Here is a 23,832-nt window from a genome sequence, read left to right as displayed (position 1 = left end):
AACCATCAAACCGTGAATATAGCCGGTGGGTGGCGTTGCCGGCTTAAATGCCCGTATCGCGAGAAAAGGATCTTTATTTTCTGGTGGACCTTCCGAAAACATGCTGACATTACACAGGATTCCCCGAGTATTATTATCAATCGTTATTATAACCCGAATAAATCACGATTTTTCTTTCTGACTATTACAGTTTCCAAGAAAATGATATATTGGCCTCATAGTTAGTTCACAAAATACACTAAATATGCATTTAGATTGATAGGTACATGCGCATTTCCGGCACAACTTATTCGGTAGTAAATTGCCCGTATGGATAGACCGGAGTTCTATTCAGTTTGAAAGAAAGAAAAGTCTAAATCAAAGACATTTAATGCGCATGAGAAACATTTGTCAGGGTTCTGTTAATATCATCTGTTCTGTGAAGAATTTCTAGCGTCACATCGAAGATTCTAAATTTAGACATCTAAGAACGCTAAAGAATACAAAATCACCCGAAAAACCTGAAGAAAGACGTTCTTTCGTGAGGTTTGACCCATCGGAAGTGCAGATAAATCTTCGTCGACTGCACAGTAAATTCCTCCTCTTCGTTTCGAGCTATACTCATTGTGAGATCAAGTGAACTAAACTCCGTAGACAAACTGACCCTTCTCTTTGGTCCACTTGTTAGCTACAATTGTCGGGCTCTGATGGTGGCATTCTTTCCTTTTTATTCGGTCCTGGAATCAATAACAGAGAACTATCAAACCGTGAAAATAGCCGGTGGGCGGCGTTGCCGGCTTAAATGCCCGTCTCGTGAGAAAAAGATCTTTATTTTCTGGTGGACCTTCCAAAAAAAAAAATGCTGACATTACACAGGATTCCCCAAGTATTATTATTATTATTATAACCTGAACAAAGCTGAATTTTTCTTTTTTGAGCCCGGCTATTACAGTTTCCTAGAGAATGATGTATTGGCCTTCCTGTTCAACCCCTTGTATAAGCACATTTATTATTTCTTAGGCTAGCTGGAAATAAGACGAATACCAGGATTCCCCTTGGAATTTTCATTAAAGCTTTATTGCTCTCACGATAGAAGCACGATGAGTTTTGTCGAGTTGTGGTTTTCTATTAAATTTCGTCATATTTTTCATTAATTATCGTCCGACAAATGTCCATGAAAGAGGAAAATAAAGGACGAGAAAGAAGCCGTCGCGCGACCCCTTGAAGTTTTTCTAATAACATTCATTTGTTAGCGTTGCCATTAAAGGAAATTCTTTGGTAATTGGCTTTGGGTAAGTAATTGGGAAATGGCCATCGAAGGCTGTAGCATTCTCGGAAATTGCCTTTGTTAGAGGAGAAAGTAGACATCTGATTTCGATATATCTTTCAATCCACATCAGGGATCTCTTCATCTCCAACCTTTCTCTTGCCGGCACTGCGGTGCTCATTGGAGTACCCAAGAGTGCTTGATGCCTGTAATTTCGTGTTCGCGAGCACTTTCTCGATAACAGCAATGCTACTAATGTTGCATTGAAGCACCCACGTTAAGCTAGTCTCGGTTTAAACATACGTCGGAATTGCCAGATGGGTGCTCTTCTTGTCATGCTGGGCAGAAATATGCGAGAACTCTTTCCCATAATAATGTTTCACTGTCTTTTGGGCTTGTGAAATGTGTAATAAAAAGCTGAATAACTAGATCTCTCGATGAGACCGTATAAAAGCTGAATTATTTTCTCCTAAGGATAATGAGTGCAGTTGAAGGGCGATATGAAAACTGATTCACTTTTGCAAAAATTGTATAAAAGCTAAATAATTTCCATGAAAAGTCATTTAAAAGTTGAATAACACCGTACAAATGCCATGCAAAAGCTTTTTTTCGATCCGAGCACAACTCATGTCTATCGCCAAGGGCGATATAATACCGTATGAGTTGTACCGGAAGTGTGCGTGAGTGTCTGTATCTCAGTTCCGGGACTTGTGGGGGAAGGGGGGTATGAATGTTGCAACTGCCCCGGGCGGCAAATTTTAGGTGAGAACACAAAAAAAAAACTTTACAAAATTATCGAATATTAAAGTGTTTGGAGAGTGGCATAACAACATAAAAATCTTAGATCTGGCCCAGCTGTACCTAACAGTCTAAGTGCGTATCTAGTTATGTGAGTGAATTTTATCATCTACTTTTCGAACATCTATCGTCAAAAGAAAAAGAAAAAGAAATTAGAAACCGAATACAGTCGACGCTCGTAATAACGATCCGCTTCATTCCACGGAAACCGGACGTTATATTGGGAGGGCATTATATCTAACGTTTTAAAAAATCATCAAGTTTATCTTCTCTGGGTGATTATATATTTCATTGACGTAATTATTGACGTATATAAAAAATTGTTATAATACAAATACAACGCCACAACAGGCAAAATGCCCAACGAGGTGGCTGATAAAAAGATGCCCATAAAAATATAGATGTCATATATTTCAAAAATACAGCAACCCAATTAAAAACACAATCAAAAAATTATAAACAATATATACACATGATAAAATATTATACAATGCCCATAAAGAATACTTATCGTTGTCTTATTCTAAGTATGGATAGAGCTTCTCGATTTACCCCAACATGTTTATCATATTTCTTTTTAAACGTATAAATTGTGTTACAATTTACTACCTCCGGGGGTAAGCTATTCCATTTATTAACAACCCTATTGAAGAAAAGTTCCCTGCGACACCATAACATTTCATTGTCCCTCACCAATCGATACTGGTGTCCCCTTGTAAAAGCAGTCGATTGGCGGTGTACTGAAAGGTCATGGTCCATCCTATCCATCCCATTGAAAATTTTGAATACTTCGATCATATCTCCTCGACACCTGCGTTCATCCAATGTAAACATATTCAAAAAAGGAAGTCTCTTTTCATAACTCAAGCCCTGTGTGCCAACAAGGTCACGCGTAGCTCTTCTCTGCACCCCTTCAACCAAGTCTATGTCCCTCTGTAGGTATGGTCTCCAAAACCTTACAGCACGAACTAAGCCTCGAAAAAGCGGAAGAATGACTTTAGGGGAACGCGAAGAGACCTTTTTGAAAATGAGACCAAGCATTCTATCCGCTTTTTTTGACCACCGCTGAACAATGTTCAGAAAACCTAAGTCGCTCGTCAATGAGAATTCCCAAATCGGTGACCCTAGTTGCATCCGGGATAGTGACACCATTCAACTCCTAAGAGAACCGTGGGTTGTTCGAACCAAAATGAGCGACCATGCACTTATCTACGCTAAACGTCATGATTCATTTGCCCATGCTGCAACCCTGTTTAAGTTGGTCTGGAGCAACTCCCTATCGCTTTCATTCCCGATTACCCACATTAGCTTCACATCATCTGCGAATTTGCTAGTAATCCCATCGATACCCTGATCGAGTTTATCGATAAAAAGTGAAAAAAGTATGGGGCCAAGGACTCTCCCTTCAGGAACTCCACTTGTGACGTCTGTCCAACCAGAGAATTCCCCGTTCACCATAACTCGTTGCGACTTATCTCTTAACCACGATTCTATCCAATTCAGCAAGTTGCCCCCTATTCCAATCTCGTGTAAACGCTTCAAGAGTTTGCCATGTTGGACCCGATCGAATGCCTTCTGGAAATCAAGGTAAACAACTTCGACATTTTTGGCCTTAGTCACGTAATCATAGAAGCAAAGGAGGTTAGTTACACATGACATCGTCTATCCGCTTCACAAACTGCCTTTTGATGATAATTTCCAACTAATTTCCAATAATGTTGCAAGAAAAATTTATTTGGCTAGAAAAAGAGCAACAAAATTTGAATACATAATACAGTATGAATATTGCACTTACGGAAATACTGTATATGGCCAAAACCTAAATTTATTTTCGACTACATGCAGCAAAATACAGTACTAAGTTCACTTACTTGCATATATTTCCCATTCAGAAATTGCGCAATGAACTTTAGAACAAGATTTTTAAAAAAATCACGCGGAAAGTGGGAGTGGGCCACAATCTGAGGAAATAAAAAAAGAATGGTAAGCATAGTTTCGATTCATGACTCTTGTTAACCACTGGGTTACCCGTTTTATCGCTAATGCTTTGTCTTCGACCATCTATGTTTCATACACTTTTTTTCTCCGATCATTAGAGGTCAAGATCAAACATACTCAACGACAGATTTTGTCCGTTTCACGCAACCAAAAAAAAACGGAGGGCTGAGCTGAGTTCGGTGGTTGTAATGGATTGAATGACATGTTTCCGGTCGTTATACTGGATAAAAATAGTACGGCGAAATACTAAAATATTTGGGATATATTGGGATAGATTGGATGTATAAATTTTTTGGTCGTTATAATGGAACGGTAGTTATAATGGACGGTCGTTGTAACGAGCGTTCACTGTATTTACATTTGGTAAACAGTATAAAAGTCCGGTTTCGGTAAACTCTGTAAGAAAACGATCCAGAATGCATGTCTGTAATTGGAAATCCAGATTTAGGCAAACTAAAAACTATGGGATGAAAATTTACACGAGGAAGTAGAGGAGAAGTTGAAATAACCCGTTTAAGCATTTCTTTGTCTCAAATAGCTATAGCGTACAATAAATGGGTCTTCTTACACAAACTATATTTTCCAGCCACGATTTCAGTGGTCAACTCTTATTTCAAGACTCGTTCTCACTCCTCATCCAGAAATGGATGCTTACAATCTCGTTAGAGGCGATCTAATTTAGATTGAAGCGTCGAAATTAATAACGCAAATGTATTCATTCGTACGTCGCACTGCAACCATCCGTTAATGTATTCTGCTGAGCTAATTAGAACAGGACCTACAGTTTAGAGCCAATTCCATGCAAGTAGACATAGAGACCAACGTCCCATCTGGGATTTCGGACCCAGATATGTCACAGCCGGAGGATTCCGAGCTCGCTACTTAAATTGTCAAATATGCGTGTTACTCGAATGCTATCTCCTCTCAGTAATAATAAAAAGAGATTTCTTAGTGGATATTTGTAACGGTGAATGCTCTGAATCGGTTATTACGCATACTCTCAACAATCGTCTTGTTGCATTTGACAATTTTATCACTTTTACCGGCGAATATACGTAACACCCAAGCATCGTTAGTAAATTTGATAAATGCTCAAAAAATTATCGCTTTTACCGGAGTTTATGCATAGTAACCAAGCGTCGTTGGTAAATTTAATAAATTCTTGAAATTTATCGCCTTTATATGTGATTATGAATAATACCCTAGTGTAATTAGTGGGTATGATAAATATGGAAAAAAATTCCAAACATTCATTGTAGTACATCCTTCTAGACTATGTTTAAGACGAACGAAGATATCATATGTGTGATGAACTGGTGGATATAAGGCAATTTTCCGCAACAAAATGTCATTTTCTTTTCTTTCAAATATTATCATTTTATGCCATCTTTTATGCCGATGTATTATTATGTTACTCCAACATGAAGAAGAATAAGGCTCTTTTGAGCTCGGTGATCTGGATAACGTTCAACGGTCACGGCGAAGTCTAAATCAGTGATTCCCAACGTGGGCGTTAACACCCCCTTGGGATTGATGGAATGTTCAAGGGGGGGTGGTAGAAGTTACGGGTATAACATAGAATCCTATGGGTTAGATTGCGTTGGGAGGAGATGGGAGAAAAAAATTTCTGAAGAAGGAGGCGATGGGGCAAAAAGGTTGCGAGACTAAGATCTAAATTATAATTTTTAGCCGGGAACTGTGCATTTTACTTCGTCTCTATGGGAGAAATTTTGGTGCCGGAGGATTTATCCGATTAAGCGGGGCCAACTCTGTTTGTGGGGGAACTCAAATGGATTGGTGTAAATCAGTGATTCCCAACGTGGGCGTTAGCACCCCTTGGGGGGTGATGGAATGTTCAAGGGGGCGGTGGAAGTTACGGGTATAACATAGGATCCTATGGGTTAGAATGCGTTAGGGGGTGATGGGAGAAAAAAATTTCTGAAGAAGGGGGCGATGATAGACACAAAAAAAAGTTTGGGAAACTATGGTGTAGATCGACAGGCCCCAGCTTGATTTTCATCTCGTCCGAAATGCACGGTGTCGTGTGGGAAATTACCTCGCCTAATAGGGTGTAGTGGGAAATTGCCTCGCCTAATATGGTGTAGTGAGAAACCCCGCCAGTCTCGCGGGGTGTGTGAGTGTTATTTCACACACACACACACATACAAAGAGGCATTTTATCATTATCTTTCCCTTCTCAGCGTGAGGAACGGCGGCGGATTCAGAAAACTTAACTGCCCCATGGCACATCGACAGATCATTTAAGTTACCCACCGCATACATCATATAGTTTTGTGAAAATGAACTATAAGCGGCACATTACGGATCACTTTAGTGACGCGCAGTGCAGTTCCACATCAGTCAAGTGGCCCGAACACATTCCCAACTCAGTTAGGAGGCACACAGGGAATGATTTGCGGGGCTGATCCAGATCACTGAAGTGGCCTATAGCACGTTTACAGATTACTTAAGAGACCCACACCACATTTACAAACCACTTAAGTGATCATTTTTGTCTAAACTCAGTCATTTTCTGCACACGAGTGCTAGTGAGACCGGAACCTACAATTTATTGCCGATTTTGAACACGGCAGTCTTTTTTATACTCACCGAGAGGTTGGTGCGCTAACCTCTCGATGTGGGACTCACTGCGGTAGCAAACTTCTCTGGTCATGTCACCGTTTCTGTTGTACCCCTGTGTCAGGAAAGTTTCGGACAAGGACGAACCGCATATCAACCTTGCGATACCTGCTTTGGTACTCTAGGCGAGTATTTTATCGACTTGGACTACCCCGCCCGCTTTCCAGATCAATTAAGCTATCTATGGTGCTGTTCCAGATCGCATAAGTAGCCTGTAGCATGTTCTCACTTCACTTAGATATCATGCCGCACCGTCCAGATCATTTAAGTGTTTTGCGAGCCTATTCCAGGTCACTTAAGTCAGTGGTGTGCAAACTGTTTAAACCCTACCTTTTCATCAAAATACCGATTGGGACCAAACTCTACTGTTGTTATCAAGCGCGGATCTAGGGTGATGAGTTGGGAGGGGCGAGTTATACGCATACGCCGAGGCAGACGTCTTCAGCTATAAATAAAGCTTGGGGAGATAATTTCATCTACGAATGAAGGCGATATGATATCTCCAGCTACAAATGAAGCAGGGGCAGACATCTTCAGCTTGGAATGAGATGGAGGCAGAAAGCACCAGCTGCGAACCAAGCCGAGGCAGATATCTCCAGCTTTGAATGGAGCTGAAGTAGAGGCAGACACAATTAGGTTCGTTGAACCGTCCCGCAGATCAATTTACTCCTCATTTTTTGGCTCTTCGGAAGGGTGATCTCCCCCTTCCAATCCCTCCCCCCTGACTGTTATTGAATTCTATGAATCATAACACAAAATAAAATTTTAAGTTTCTGCCATTCGTCAACTTGTGTTCGTTCATATATTAAGAAAAGACATAAGGGTCTTGCCATAACTATGCCATTCCGGCCGATCCGTTCAATTTGTCCACTCACTCGAGTTTATGACTCACCTTCCATTTTTTCTACTTGATTATACAGTGGTTTGTTCAATATCGCACCTATTTGAGGAGCACCAGAGAGAGAAGCACTCGTTGTCGTTAACAGGTTATAAGGAGTCCTTATGGACTTTCTTTATGACACCCTTGACTGTCTGATAAAAAAGAATAGAGCACGAGAGCAGCTAGAATTGCTGGGTTAGAACTTTTTTCAGTACGAGCTGCAGATCACCTTGATGTTAATGGTCTTTACCCCAGGCTGCTGAAAGGGACATAAATCAAAGGGAATGGTCGGTCTCTTTCTCCCTCTTTCTCTCGTTCCCAGTTTTCTGCTGCTGCTGGTACAGCAAAATAAGATGAATGGCGTCGTTCCCCTGAGGACCGAAAGGCTTTCTTTTCCCGGAGTGTCACGTGACTTTATACGTCGATGCCATTTTCTTTGCGTGTTTGTGTTGTATTTGTTTTCCCTCTTGCTTATGATCCTGTCTCGGGAAATGTGCGAATCTATTTTGTACGTTTATGAGCTGGGAATTGATTGTCGCATCTACCTGACTGGTTCAAACCCATCAATATTAAAGCTTATTTTTCTTGCTGTTTTCATTAATTAAAGCCATAATGGCTTAGTGGCATACTCTGATACTCTGATCTAAGCTATAGAGCCCACACAGGTGACTTTTTTTTTTATAATTATAACATACAAACATATATACAAGCATATACATAAACACATTCAACATACACTTTTGACCTCAAGGGACATACCTGTCCTTCCAGTAGGTCTACAAGGGTTTCTCCGTGGATTATTTTTCTTAGCAACAGCCTATAATGGCCTAACGCTGCAAATCCTGCCAGTACATATCTGACGAGGCAAAACGAGCATTGCACCTGAGTTAGCAACACCTACAGCAGAAAGCCTCCGCGCAAAGCTCGTCACTACACTGAAGTCGTGCATTTCTCCACTGAATATACCGCAAAAAAAGGTAAAGATTTCGCATATTTCGGAGTCGGACTGCTATATCCAATGGCTACGAGTGAAATGGACGAATTCAGAGACGTCAAAGCTTCCCGCGGAGGCTTTCTGTTATACATAGAAGGCGTTGGCAGAGGTCAGATGCGAGATACGGTGCCTATATTCTTTTTTACACAGGCTCTTCTTGTCTAAACTACAGAGTCTAGGCAAATGTTTCTCAAAGTTTTCTTTCAAAATTTTTTTCTCCAATCACCCCCATTTTCTTCTTGTGCCCCCCCCTACCCTCTCATAACCAGGGCCGACCGTCTACCTTTATCCAAGGACGAAATCTTTTCCGCTTACCGAATTTAATAAAAATTAAATTTACAATGAACAAAAACTTTATAAATAAGATCCATCTCTGGAGCCCTAGGCAGGGCGTTGATCCAGAAGGAAGTGGGAGGGGGTTCATTTCCCTCAAGAGCCGAACTGTATAGGAAAAATAGGTCTGTGTAAAATACGGGAGATCCAACGAACTTACACAATAAATCGACCCTCTGACATATCAGCCTAGGTCCACGCCTACCCTGGGCTAGAGTTTAGTAAACTTTCTTTTTGTGGGGGAGGGAGTTATGCATAACCGTCTCAACATCATGGTCGTCGGGCAAAATGATTTTCTGGGGGACCCATACTTAGCTGTAATTAACAGCTTACGTATCTGCATACTTAGTTTCAAAAATTATAGTACCCGATCCCATCACGTATGCCAATTGATACTATGAATATGAAACCCCGGGATTAAGACCCCATGGGTTAAGATGGTCTCTTTTTTGTTTGTTTTTTTTAGCGATTACAAGTCACTCGTTTTACTGCATTAAGATGGAAGACGATGAATATGCCCGGTGTTCCAGTTTTCTTTACTTGCGCGCTCATCCAGAATGCGAGACCAGTTTTCTATCCAATGTGACATCAAAATGACGTCTGATCGATAAAAAAATTGGTCATATGAAACAACTATCGGCATGTTGCGATAATACTGACCTCACAGTAAGCACTAAAGTTACAAACCCAGTGTACGCTTGCTTCCGATTCTCCTAGTCGGCACCGTTGCTGACTGGTTAAAAACCTGAATTTCAGATATTTTAGCAATCCGTAAAGGCTCGAACTCACAGAATCGAAAACCGGCGTGCATTATGTTCGTACCCTAATGACGGATGATGAGCCAGTCTGGATTTTTTCAGGGGCAGACACTAGTCTCGCCACAGGGAGCAACAGACCTTCAAACGGTACAAATGTAATTCAATCATTGCACTTCTATATTACCAATATAGATGGCAGCACTGAGAAAATCAGACACAATACTAGATACGCACTCAGACGCTTAGGTACACGGACTTCCAATTCTGGTATAACTCGCCAGGCACTGCTCAGAGTGACACCCACGTGGGCCGTGGGTTGAGAATGTATGTCTAGATCTCTTACAATCTTGATGGGAATTCGGCGGTTTATTAATAGCTATCTCAAAGCTATGTAAAATGTGTTTCTATGTGCCACTGGGAGCACACACACATGTGCCATATTTCTCCCTAGTCGAGTTCAGCTATCAATTTTAATCAAATGGCTTGTACGTTACATAGAGTTGATAGCTGTCTTCATGGGGAGAACGACGTGAGTGATTCGATACTTGCGAGCACAGGGCAAGGCGAGAGCCTCTGCTATAAATCTTTGCTAACTTCTTCCGACACAACCCTGCGTCTTTTAAGGTAACGGAAGTAAGTTTCTTTGCATCAGTCCGGAGTTGTGAGCGGTTCTATCTATCTATAGCAAACGTTTGAGATTTTAATCGATTCCGACCACAGCTGGTATTTTCAAGTAATAAAAGTATTCAAAAAAATTTATAAAGACCATTAGACCATACGAATGTATTTATTTTTGCTGTTATGCACATATTTTCAAAACCTTCATTTGCGTTAGAGACCTATTGATGAAAGAAATTCCAAAAAAGCCCATTCTGAAAGTCTTTTTAACTGGATGATACTGATAATATGACGGGAAGAAAATACAGAGACAATGACTACGCAAGCGTAATGGTTGCTGTTGTTCTTGATTCTATTGTCTACGCACGAGTATCCTCACAATACTTACAATGTTATCTTCGAATTCGAAACAATTGCATATTTTCGCTACGGAAGACAAATTTCCTCGGCTTCTTCCGTTTAAATCGGAAAAATGAAGAATAATGACATTTATTTTTTTAATTAATTTTAGATATGAATGAAAAAGTATTAACTAAGTAATTTTTTGGCATAAAAAATGTTTTCTTATGGAACCATTGTAAGATTCCTTATTGAGTTGTGTAAGAAAATATCATATTTCTTCTCCGGTTTTGTTTTTCCGTTTCTTGAAATATGATTTTTCTTGTTTCCTCTTTTTTTTCTCTCGAAATGTGATCCAAGAAACGAAGAAACAATAACTCTTTGTTATGTTTCTTATCTTTGTTTAAAATGTTTCTTCAATTCTTATGTTAAGACTGAATTTATTTTATTTTATGTTTTCTTCACGTCCAACGAGTAATATGAAAGATTAATATATTTTTTTAATGGCATTTTGTTTAATTATCCTGATTTCTTTTTTTGAGTTAAAATATTTGAAAGCTGGTATCAATTATCCGATTATTTTAAAAGGGTTTTTTTTTAATTTTGTATGGTATGGAAAGTACATTCTTACGTGCAATTTGATAAACTAAATGCGCTGCTAGAGTGATCATAAGGAAGTTACCCGCGAGAGTTTAATTCGAGTAATTGGCAATTAAAAATTAGGTGCGGAAAAGAAACTTTTGTCTGGAACTAAAATCAAATTTATTCAGCGTTCTTAAGAACGACGGAGTCATGAAAACAGATGATAAAAAAAAAATGGTGTGCTCTGTGACCGTGCTTTGAGTGACCCGTACGCAAGATAAATCTAATCGTGCTCTGAGCGATCAAATTTTTCTTCATTCCTTACTCGGACAAACCTTTTCTTTCCATATTTTTTCGAGAGAATTCTTGTGAGATTTGTGTATGCAAATCGAGATTTTCTTTCTTTCTTTATACGGTATTTACCACCAACCCCTCTCACCTTGTATCAAAAGTAGAATGATCACACTTTAACTCTTAATGTAGTTTTAAATACCAGACTGTGGACTGAAGACTCCGCTGCAAAGCAGCAAGGTCTCTATTCGCATTAAAGCGCCACGTGACACACCGTTGTAAATCACTGACCAAACTGGTATTTTTGATGTAATGTTATTCTCAAGATGTCCCGCGGCACAGCTGTCCGATTAATCTCGTGACACTCTGAGGTGCAGTGGCACACCAATTGGAAATAGTGATGCTCGACCCTTTATTGGGTATAATTACCTAGACACTCCAGTTTTTATCTGAATGAGCTACAGTTAGTCTTTTAAATTCGAATTTCTGAAGTAGGAATAATCCGACTTACGGAAATAAAGTCTATGAGTGGTCAAGCATATGCAGTGTGTCCTGTAAGTGCTAAGTCAGCCTTATGTCATCAAGCGTCCATCGTAGTGGTATAGTTTCAATTTAAAAGAATGATCAAAAGGCGTGCAAAAATTACCCTATATTAGTTTTGAGTGTGAAAAAAAATACAGTGTGTCCCAAAATGAAAAAAATAAAAAATTTTATACCGTCTCCTATCCTCTAACTTCCAAGTAAAAAACTGTTGTCCTGTCTCCCCTGATGCCTAAGAGAAAAAATTCTGTTTCTAAGTGCAATATCCGCTAAGATATTTGAATTCAAGAATTGGAGAAAAGTTATGAAAGAAGAGCAAACAATAACGGTCAACGCTTCTTTCCCCTCATTTATACTGTCTTTTCCCAACTTTCCTCGATTTTTGAATTCTTATATGGCACTTAAGAATAAAGAATAGCAAAGAATTTGGTCGCTCAGAGATCACGGAGATATTTATCTTAGTCGCACAGAGCACGTTTTTTCCCTGGTCGCTCAGAGCAAGTAACTAAAGAAGAAGAAAAAAAATAGCGGAGAACGTTTTCTAAAAAGCATATTATGATAAAAGCTTAATACTGTCTGCTAACGATCTGGTACCTTTCCAATAAAATCTCGAGACTCGTTCTCGTATATTTACCAAATGGCGCATCGCGCTCACTTCAACAAACTCCGAAGCAATGTTACTTGGCTTTTGAAAACTTCAAGGAGATCGGATTTCTCCATACAAATCCTCTCCAAGAACGATTTCGTGAATGCGGAAACTTATGTAAAAGTTTTCAAAAGTGCGATTTTAGTAGAAGATATTTTCAGGAATAGTCCTATTCACATGTGCGGCTGATATAAATCATCTGTGACTAGATCAATCAGAACAGAAAATTCTAAATAATATCCAAAATATAGTATATGAAAGAAGAATTCAGTAATAAGTACATAGGTCATACTGCAATTAATGAGCAAGATTTTATTTTGAATCAGAACTTATTAATCCTTTAAGCGGTTTCAAAACTTTTCCCTGATCCTCATTATAACTTCCAGAATAGAAATCACTAAATCTTTTCTGCAGAATGCTACCCGTTTTCTACAAGAATATTCTTCTTTCCAAACTTATACAGTGATAAGTGTTATCCCCACCTCCGAGACCGAGAGTAATAATGTTAAAAAAACAAGGAAAAGAAGTACCGTTTCTCTATCATTGCAAAAAAAAAACAAAAAAAACACCGCCTCTCTATTTCTATCATCAAACTTTGAATAAAAGCTGACTTCACACAATGGCGGTTGGTTGATCTGACAGGTAGGGAACAGGAGGACATAAAGGACATGTTTTTTTTACGAAAGAGAAGTTTTTACAAGGCTGTGTAGGCTCGCCACTGCTTAAGTAAGAGTGTTCTAAGGAAGCGACATATCTCGAAATTGAACCCGGCTGATTAAGAGGAATACGGTAACAAGTTAGTTTTTCAAAACGTTTATTGCCTCTGGGTGCTATGTTCGTCGAAGCCATAGAGTTCATAGATAAAAAACAATCATTCACGACCTTCCGCAGATATGGCCGCAACTGAAAGGAGCAGAAAGGTCTGGCAACTCCAACGTGGACCAGTCAAGTATCAAATTCTTGATTTTTGGCCGTTAAAAGGCAGGCGGAGATGAAATGCATGCCCGGTTTTTCTTATGACGATTTATCTAGCTGCGGCCTTGTCTTAAAAATGGATAAAATGGAAGAGCGTTTTTGAGAAATATAGAGATAAGAGATGAATAAGCAACTGGTTCCATCATTATGAATCTAAAACAAAAACAATATAACATAAAATGGCACAAGTTTCCAGCGAATGACTTCCAGAAAGTAGTGCGACTGCGTCTTCAGCAAAGGTGTATAGAATGAAACTGAAGAAAGTTATGTTGATTGAGAAGATAAAGTGGAAGAGGGCTCACGCGCTTATCGTGCATTAATAAATTCAGATTTTTCAAAAATTCCTGCTCATTAATTTCATTATGACCCCCCCCCCCCCAGTAAATGTGTTCTATATGTTATTTTGGAGAAACTTAATAATAGGTTATTTTTGACGTGATTTCTTTTCTTTCTAGGGGTACTTAGTGACGAAAGATACCATTACAAAAGGGTGATTCTGAAGCGTCGCGGTGACATAATCTGATGTTCGATGGCGTTGCTGTATCGGTTCTCTCGGCTGAACGACCGCTATAACACCGGCGTCTTCACGTTCATCGTTACAAGGTCCGTGACACGAGACGTGCACCGTGACGCAACCACCAAGGACTTCGTCTTCGGTTACCATAGGTGGGCGGTGTCCTTTTCGAGAACGGAGAAAGTCCTCGGCGTATATCTCATCCTTAGAAACCCATCCGCGGGCACGAAATGCTACGTTGATTTCACGTTCACTCTACTAAACCGCGAGCACTTTTCCAAGAACGAAGTTTACGCCGAGAAGCAGTGTCGCTTCAGCGTCGACCATCCTTCCCACGGCACGAGCAAATGGATGCTCATGACCGACCTTAAGAACAGGAAGTTTACGGACGAGAACCACGAGTTCCTGATGGAGCTCTCCGTCAGCAACGTCATGACGGTGTTCGAGGGCGAGATCAAGATCCCGCACGGTAGCGGCCACGGTGGTTCTTCTCACGGCTCGAAAAGCTCTTCTTCTGCTGCCGCTGCTGCTGCCGCCGCGGCCAAATTGGAGACTTCGTACTTCACTTTCGGTAACTTCGAGTGGAACGTCTCCATCCTCCCCCACGGGGACGAACAAGATGCTTCCAATAGACCTAGACTTTTACTGAACAGACTGACGGGTTTCGATCACCAGTGCCGGGTCATGTACAGGGTGGTGCTTGGCGAAGGCGAGAGGAAGATAGACTCCGGTATTCTGGACCAGATATCGGACATGAGTGGACGGATACGGGGTTTCTCTATGCGCTGCCACGTCCCGGATTTGGTGAGACGCTCGACGCTGAAGATATACCTTGAGATGATATGCGCGAACCCCATAAGCGAGGCCAAAGTTCCGACCGTCAGGGACCCGAACTCCACAGCGAACTGCTACGACCGCGACAAGCAGGGTTGGTGTGTCGAGGCCGACATGGAATGCGAGTCCTTGAAACTGAAGCTCTTCTACTCAGACTTGCACAACGTTCCTAGGAATCATTTGAGGTCGGTGTACTGGAACGCTTATGTCGTCCGCTTCCATCCCACTACGGGGACCAAAGAGAGCATCCTAGTTCTCAACGCGCCGCACAGCAACTATTACGTACAGGATGGTGTGGATATGGGAGTCGTGATGGAAACCAACATTCCGGTTAGACAGGTAACGTAGCACATCTTTTCTGGTTTTCTAATGTCGTACGGATGCCTGCTTCCGGAAGCTACCTATCTATATGATAAAAATAGCTACGAGCGAATGCCAAAGTAGTGCAAAGTCGAAATTTAATTTTCAATATCATGTTTGATTGAGCGTATCTTTGTTTCTATGTTCCAGGTTCGCGAGATGACCAGTGCCTATTTAGAAAGCAACACGCATTTAACTGTCCATATCGAGTGGCTGGAATCTCTTCTTTTGTTTAGTGCTCTCTACCACAAGTACGACGACATATGCCGGATACACGGACATCAAATGAAGTGAGTGTTATTGTTATGAGGTTATTTGGATTAACTAATTTATCGATTAAATTTTAAAACTTAACGTCAAGTTAGGGTTGGTCGTGATGAGGGGGAATGGGTACTACCAAATCACCCGGACTCCCTGAAAACACGATAATATCAAAGTTCAGAATCAGTGATGATAGAACACAAAATAAACATTTTTGAAATTATAATAGTTATATTTTAATCATATCATTTAAACATAATCAAGAGGGGGGGGGGCTGAGATCACAGATATCCTGCATATATTACAGAAATATATACGTAGCATATTTATAAATTTCATTCCTAACGAAACAATTAAACCTTGGGTTCACTTAATTGAACAAGCTGACAAAACTCAAATCAATAAGCAAAATCCTGTTTAAAAAGATTCATATCGTATCATATCAAAAGTAAAATTTCCTTAGGAAGCAGAATTCAACCCATTGACCGTTATTAGCCTTATCGACAAGACTCGCACTTCATTCGACACTTCAACCAAAGTTTGCCCAGCACAAATAAGCGACGATTTTGACGTTTAATACTGGCGGGAAAGTTCCTGAAGGTTGACCACAGTCGACAATTTTCAGGTCACGCGGTCCAGTCGAGAAGAAAGTTAAACGTATGACTTACGTATGGTCGACCGTTTTTTACATTGGGGAATATCTTTACAATTCTCCAATAGATAAAATCTTCTTCTATGGTACAGCGGGTAGAGATGTGTATCAGTTCTGCCATTGACATTGTGAAGAACTGCTGAAACGTCCGGTGAGGACTTGGGATACCGTAAGGCTGGTCACATTGTAAATACGCAATCACCAAATCAATCATAAGCACCAGGAACACACTTGAAAACATGCGCACTAGAAGTTGGTTCGGATATCCGCCGGAAGAACCGACCACTGAAGATGCTCAAAATCCCACAAGAAAAAATAACATGATGGGGGCTCAAAAGAGCGCATGTACTTTCAGTAAGAGGTGACTTCCTACATCATCAACATCAAGGACGTGACCCGTCGGTAGTAGCAAGCAAGAGAGGAATTTTTAGCGTGTGACAAGAAAAGGGAAAATTATAACAAAAATAGATAACAACAGTGGATATTTGGTATTGTTCAGAAGAACAAGAGCGTTAACTTTTCTGCCTGAAAAAAAAACACCCCAGAACGACTTGACGATGTTCAGAAAATAGCGGAAAAGCGTATGTAATATTATATATACGTATCAAATTCAAAATGTTCAAATACATTTCAAACATATTTCAACACAACATTGACACGCATACATGATATTTAAAAAAATCAATTCATTCAATAACTATATCAAGGACTTCCAATCGGTGTATCAGGCCAAGGGAAGTCAAAAAAGGAATCATAAACTTAGCATGCAGGTCATAGGAATTGAAGTTTTCCGAACTCTGCGGATTTTTGGATGACAGTGCCTAGAACTTTTTTCACATTTTTCACATTAACCGCGTTTGCCATCCATGGGAGGATGAGAAAGCATGTTTGTCTGTAAAAGGAACACTAAGCTCGTCATTACCGAAATACGAGTGTTTTAAGGAAACGAGATATCTCGGAATTACTGAAATACGAGGCATCAAGTTAGGCGAGATATGTCCCTGTCAACGCTGCTGTAAGGGTTAATGGCTGATGCAATTTCATAATTATTTATTTTTTCAATCATATTCGCATCAATCCAGATCTAATCCATACATGCTCAATACCTGGCCCATGAAATGAAACCTGTAACAGGCAAGCTGTTAACAAGGATGTACAGTAATACTTTTATTCACGAGACACGTGAGATTTAAGTTGTATCGAGAGAAGACATTCTCGAGGAGTTCGATTTTAACCTTCATGGCGAAGGGTTGTGTGTTTCGCAGGTTAATGAAAAATGAAGGAATGCTTCATGTTCGTCGCTTCGTATACACCTCACCAATCGTCACATTGGCGCCCAACGTTTTAAAATAGACGCGTGAGTGTTTTTTAGCTAAGCGGACATCCTAATTAGGTAGCAAGGGAGTGAAAATGGCATATTTAGCGAAATATCGAAAAGACGAACTCCGTCGCCTTGCCGAAGAGATGGGCGAAACTACCGAACCCGAGATGAAAGTGATAGAGCTGAAGAAGCTTATTACGTCCAGTAAATAATACGATGAAGTCTTCGCAAAAGGAGTGCTACAGACCCTCGTACAAGAGAGAATTTGACAAGAAGAAGTAGAAGAAAGAATCCGACGAGAAGCAGCAGCAGAAATAATTCGACGAGAAGAATGAGAAGAAAGAATTCGACGAGAAGAATGAGAAGAAAGAATTCGACGAGAAGAATGAGAAGAAAGAATTCGACGAGAAGAATGAGAAGAAAGAATTCGACGAGAAGAATGAGAAGAAAGAATTCGACGAGAAGAAGCCGAAGAGAGGAACCGACGAGCAGAAATGCAGTTCGAACTCGAGAGACTGAGGATAGAAGCGGAGAAGTGCCAAGCTTCCGTTCGACCAGCTGTGACAAATCGGGACTTTCAAGTGTCGGTTCCGCGTTTTGAATCATCGGATGACATTTCATTGTTTCTGGTCCTGTTCGAACGACACATGGGATTACACCAGATTCCGGAAGAATTGTGGATTACGTATCTCATCAATAGCTTACCGAAGGAGGTGGCTAGGATCTGTGCCAGGGAGCCTGACGAGAAGTTCAAGGACTATCTGTATGACAAGGGACTGCTGTTAAAGCGATTTAAGCTACATGCGGACAGATTTCGACAACTTTTTGTAGAGCATCGGAAGAACTCGGAGAGTTCATGGCGTGACTTTTATTTTGAGTTGAAAACGTATCTTGAAGGCTGGTTAACAGAAGTTAAGGTCACAACATTCGAGGACTTGATTAATTAAACATTTCATCGATGTATGGGCCATGTTTATCTCCCCATCTGAACTAGCTGAGAAACTCGACGAGTATGAAGATGCCAGGAGTACTTTCACAAAGAAATTCAACCAGCAGTACGATGTCAAGGGTTGTCGAAAGCAAACACCGAGGACATATCCATGGACGTCATCAAAACCAGTGATTCGTGCAGATGAACAGGCACTTCCCATGATCAGCCTGGATGAGCAGCGACCTGTAAGCTGCTATGGATGTGGATACCCGGGGGTAATTAGAGCGCAGTGTCCGACCTGTAATCCTGAAACGATAGCGACAACCGCTCAGTTTCGTCAGTTGGAACTGAATCTATGCTCTTCTGTAACAAAACCCGTAGCATTGTTAAAAATTCATGTAAATAGCAAAGTGGGAACTGCCTGTGCCGACACCGGTGCTACGCACTGTATCGCAAGTGATACTCTGCATCGTATTTTGAAAGAGCAAAACGCCAAATTCCATCGCGAAACTATCGAGATGCGTCTTGCAAACGGACAGTAATCAACGGTGAATGTGTTGACCACAACGGTATTGGTCAACATCCAATGGAAGCAACTAAGGACAAAATTTATAGTTCTTCCTGGAATCTTCGGTAACAGAACTCTTTTGGGAATCGACTTTCTAGAGAAAGCTGGTATCGTGTTGGATCTCAAGCGAAGGAAATGGTTCTTCGGGGAAAATAATCGGAAGCGATTCCACTTCGTGAACGAGTCTAAGATAAACTAAATCACTCAAGTGGCCCACGACAGATTACTAAATAATTCGGGTAGCCCGAGACAGGTTTTCAAGTCACTGAAGTGGTCTCCACTCTTCAAAAAGATTGAGCATATATGCATAATAAATTTTACACGATAAGATGTAAAAATTAATCTATTCGCTTTTGAAGTCCTTAATTAAAATAAACGGGATAAACTCTTTTTTTCATAATTTCATGCAAACATTATAATTGCAGAAATAAGAAATAAAAAAGTTATAAGACAAATGAACAAATATCACAGTATATATAGATAATGTAAAGTCTTAGTTAATTATCTCCATTAATTGAAACATTCTAAATAAGATGAAGCTCATCAATGTTCTAATTATTCTAAACATAATGAGAAATATGATCAACATGGAAATATGAGCTAATGAAAAATTATTTAATGAATGCAAAAGAGGAAAAAAGAATATAATTTAGATTGAAATGTGAATTATAAAGCTTTTAAATGGGATTAATACTTGCGTGTAAATATACTCACTTACTCACGCGTGCAATTAAGGTATGATAAGGCTTTACAGATGCGAATTTTATTGGTCCATTCGTGAAATTTCATGAAAAACCGGCATTTATAAAGACCTTTTTCCCTCAAACTGGTTTTTAAAGTTAATCGAATAGAACGGAGTGTGAGTATTAATTAAAAGTTTCTTCTTTTGAACTGAAATTCCGAAACTATTTTTCTCCCCGAAAACAAAAATTTCCCACAGAATTAAAAAGCGATTAAATTCAATTAATGTCTTAAGAATATCAGAGATTTTTTTGTCCGTGGAAATTTTCAATGGTTGTAAATAATTGTGGTAACCATCATATGCGTTCGGGAGGAGAAAAATGAGGAGCTCTCAAAACTTATTCACATGCACAATAAAAGAAGTTACTCACTACCCTTATTTTGCATAGACTTTCTTTTAATCCATTAGACCTCTACATGACTTGCATTACTCATTTGTTTAATGAATGGGTCCCATATCTTTTCTGCATGGTCAAAAATACGTCGAAGACCATGTGCCTCGCTACACTTCCCTCTTGCATAAGGGACACTAAGTACATCAAAAAAAGTTAACATGTTACTAAAAAAATTGAATATCTTTGGAAGTCAATATCGCCTAATTAAAATCGAAACAAACTTTCCGAAATGGGCTTCCGTGATAGTACGTTTACTGACAAAAAACCTGAATGTTCCGGTTTTCCGGGACACCCCGTGTTTGTTACGTATCCTGATTTATTTTAACGTAAGCTGCACACTCGTATGATGATTCAATCGATTTTTATGAATTTATAAAATCTCAAATCACTTTCTGTTGACTGTAAAATAAAAATAATGTATTTACTTTTAATTTAGAGTCTATATGATGCATTTATGTGAAAAAAGCTGCATGATATATGGATATGTAATAACTATTTCCATGTGTTTCCTTTAAATATCACAGGCGAGAAATCACAGCGCTGCAAGTGGAAAACTACAGCCTTGAGCGACAGCTATTGAGTTACCAGAAGTCATTAGCTATGGCTCATCGAGCGCATAACTCGGATGATCTCGACGACGAGTATTACAATAACCACGACCACTATTACGACAGGAGTTTATCGGAGGCGCAAAGCTTCTCGGAATCGGAATACGTCTAGAAAAATAATAATAAGTGTTCTTCTTCTCTTAGTTTTGTTGTTTTTCACGGAAAATATTTTTCACATTCGCACGAGAGAAAAACAAACAAAACAACACATCACATAGAAATTGTATATTTAATTTCTGCCTCTCACTGGACTTGGGTGATCGGATGAACTTTGTATTTATTTTTTTTCCGATCAGCTTCCTTAGCATATTGAGTGATTGTATAAGAATTTCACGCAGAACTATCGTCCTGTATCTCTGCAGAAGTTGAAGTTGCCCCTGTTCTTTACAGCTGATTCAATAAAATTCTCGTGAAGTGCTTGAGTTATGCATGGAATCCAGAACGTAAATGTGTCGTTGAATACCTATAATGCAGGGATTCTCAAACTGTTCGCCACATCGCCCTGGTGTGCCACCAACAGGTAATCAAATCCCATAAGTGGCTCACACTCTTGGAAAACTAATCACCCCTTGTGTAAAAAGATGCAGAACGCCCAGGATTTCTTTTTATAGTTTGAAGCAGTTTCAAAATAAAACATTCCATTTATTAAAAACCGAATACGCATTGAAGTCTCGTACTAAATAAGGTCTTGAGCTCCCGAACTTCGAAATATTATTCAGCGTTACTTCAAGCAGCTTACAAACAACTAAAAATTCTACGCTGTCTATACCCGAAATAAATTTATTGCTCCTGCACGAATCTTCTAGTAACCAAATATCATGGCGCATAATAATACACAATGGAATTGTACTTCCACAAAAATTTCATTTCACTTCATCGAGACTCGTGTTTAATTACGTGATTCTAAGCTAAAAAACATGTGCACCCGCAAATGAACACTCGCTTCTGATTTTAATTGCATCCTTTTGATTAGACCCAACTTTCGTCCATGTACAAAAGTACGGCACACATTTTTACCAATTCTTTTCTTTGGGTTCTTTATTCGCCAGCTAATTAAGGACCAGAACAAAGGAAAAATACATCAACAAGATCTTCATGAAATCGTACTTATATTCGTAGAAAATAATTACGCGCCTTTCTCGTAATTAGCTTAATTCCACTTTTTTATCTGAAAAAAAATGGAAAACATTACGGAGATTAATGTGATGTTACTTTAATGGGAGGAAACTTGTAATTTCTAATCTAAACACTTTCGGAACATCGCGATGAACATCTATAGTTTTTTTAATACTCGGAGTACAATTGCTGAGATTAGGAAAATAATTGGGAAATTCTTCAGATGAAACTAATCTGCAAAATTATACCGCGGGGGAAATGTGTAATCAAGAAAAAGCCTAATCAAAATATTGTTAGACATTTTTATTTCATTTTTTTCCCCTTCTGAAACTTTTCACGAATATATATTGTTAAATGTGTGAACGGTGATGATTATTATCCGTTTCATTTAATAAACTATGATATAGAAACGATTCCAATAATAATAATATTCATTTCAGAATCAGAGAAAAATTATCAATAATTAAATAAATTGTTAACATTCTGTTTTGGATTCCCGTATATGCGACTTTCATCTATAGCTTTCGTAACTTTTTTTTTATGAAATGCGCTCATTCTTCGAATATTAAGTGCACAAATTTTGGTATTGATCGTGTGCTTTAAACCCGTGTTTCTTAACCTTTTGTGTTCCACAGACGCCCTCCACCTTCTGTAGCTATAAAATAAAGGCGACAGACCCCGTCCTCAAAATAAAATTCAATACATAGCAACGTAAAACAATGAGTCCTTTATTTTCTCATTTAATTTCAATGACCTCCATGCAACTTCTCCGTGAACCTCCCAATTGGTCCGTGGACTCCTGGTTATACACCCCTGCTCCGAACATTTATTTTACGCTCACTTGTATATGGATTCGTGTTTTCAGTTTCCCAGGGCAACTTCACACTTCTCCAAACTTTATCTTCTTCATCTCTCCTTCACTGCCTTGATTATGTCAGTCGCACATTGTATGTGAAATGTCATGCATGTTGACATTAATGCCGACATAATGACTATGAAAAAATTTTCTTTTGGTGCTTTCAAAAAAATGTTTCTGGAGGTATATGAATGTTATTTATAGAACAATCACACACACACACATACAAACGTGGCATCGCACTTAATGCATCCTCCAACAACCTGAAGTGCCTGAACACTTGAGGAAGTTATCGTAGAGTATTAAAAATATTGTATAGAATATCAACATATATAGATATATATATTATATATATTCACACACACACACAAACTTTGAGCATTCGAAGTTGAATTTTGAGTGCATAATAATACATCATATTTATGATATCATTTCGCACATCGTGTTGCGTAAGTGTTGAGCAGGGTTGTGTATCGATTGCATACACATCTACATACACACACGTGCATAACACTCAAAACATGCTTTTATGAATCTTAGCATCTTACGTCATACTATACATGTATATAGGGAAGGAATTGATCAAATTCGAGCCTGTAAATTCGCTTTTTTGTTTTTGGCGCTGTTCAAAAAGAATACAATATACAATATACTATGTCCTTTACTCTTCCAACCTTTTACCATGAAAATTTCTATACATATATTAACAAATATATATTTTGATACACTTCCTTGTACAGTGTACACTCAAATATTAAATTATCAATATACTAATGATTATTATTATTGAATGTATCAAACATAAATAACTGCTATTTCGAAAAATCTATGTATATTGGGTCATCTTCACTGAATGGAAATGTTTATAATACATACATATATTGAATTGTTTTCTATTCTTATGGTGTTTGTTTATTTAATATGAATTCATGATGAGTGTTTTCTCTATAGTTCGGATATAATTTCTATAATTTTTCAAGAACTTATGTTTTGAGTTCGTATTCGCTAATATCTCTATTGTATTGTTTGGATATATA

The 23,832-nt window shown here is 39.1% G+C and overlaps 1 protein-coding gene across 2 annotated transcripts in view; it reads left to right on the top strand.

The window, feature by feature from the left end:
* The window catches only part of LOC149068689 (uncharacterized), a 165,820-nt gene extending 142,248 nt beyond the window's left edge, over window positions 1-23,572 (top strand). For both annotated transcript variants that reach the window (XM_089251115.1, XM_089251116.1), the window contains exons 3-5: window positions 14,094-15,325; window positions 15,497-15,636; window positions 20,740-23,572. In XM_089251115.1, the coding sequence (XP_089107241.1) occupies window positions 14,168-15,325; window positions 15,497-15,636; window positions 20,740-20,935 (1,494 nt within the window). In that variant the 5' untranslated portion in view covers window positions 14,094-14,167 and the 3' untranslated portion in view covers window positions 20,936-23,572. The remainder of the gene's footprint in view (window positions 1-14,093; window positions 15,326-15,496; window positions 15,637-20,739) is intronic.
* Window positions 23,573-23,832: the final 260 nt, after the last annotated feature.

Source organism: Pholcus phalangioides, unplaced genomic scaffold (assembly GCF_987345545.1).
Source record: "Pholcus phalangioides strain wild (caught in Gottingen) unplaced genomic scaffold, Ppha-v1.0 ptg000024l_1, whole genome shotgun sequence".
NCBI classification, from domain to species: domain Eukaryota; kingdom Metazoa; phylum Arthropoda; class Arachnida; order Araneae; family Pholcidae; genus Pholcus; species Pholcus phalangioides.
The sequence above is the reverse complement of the archived record's forward strand: the minus strand, read 5'-3'. Positions and strand labels throughout refer to the sequence as shown.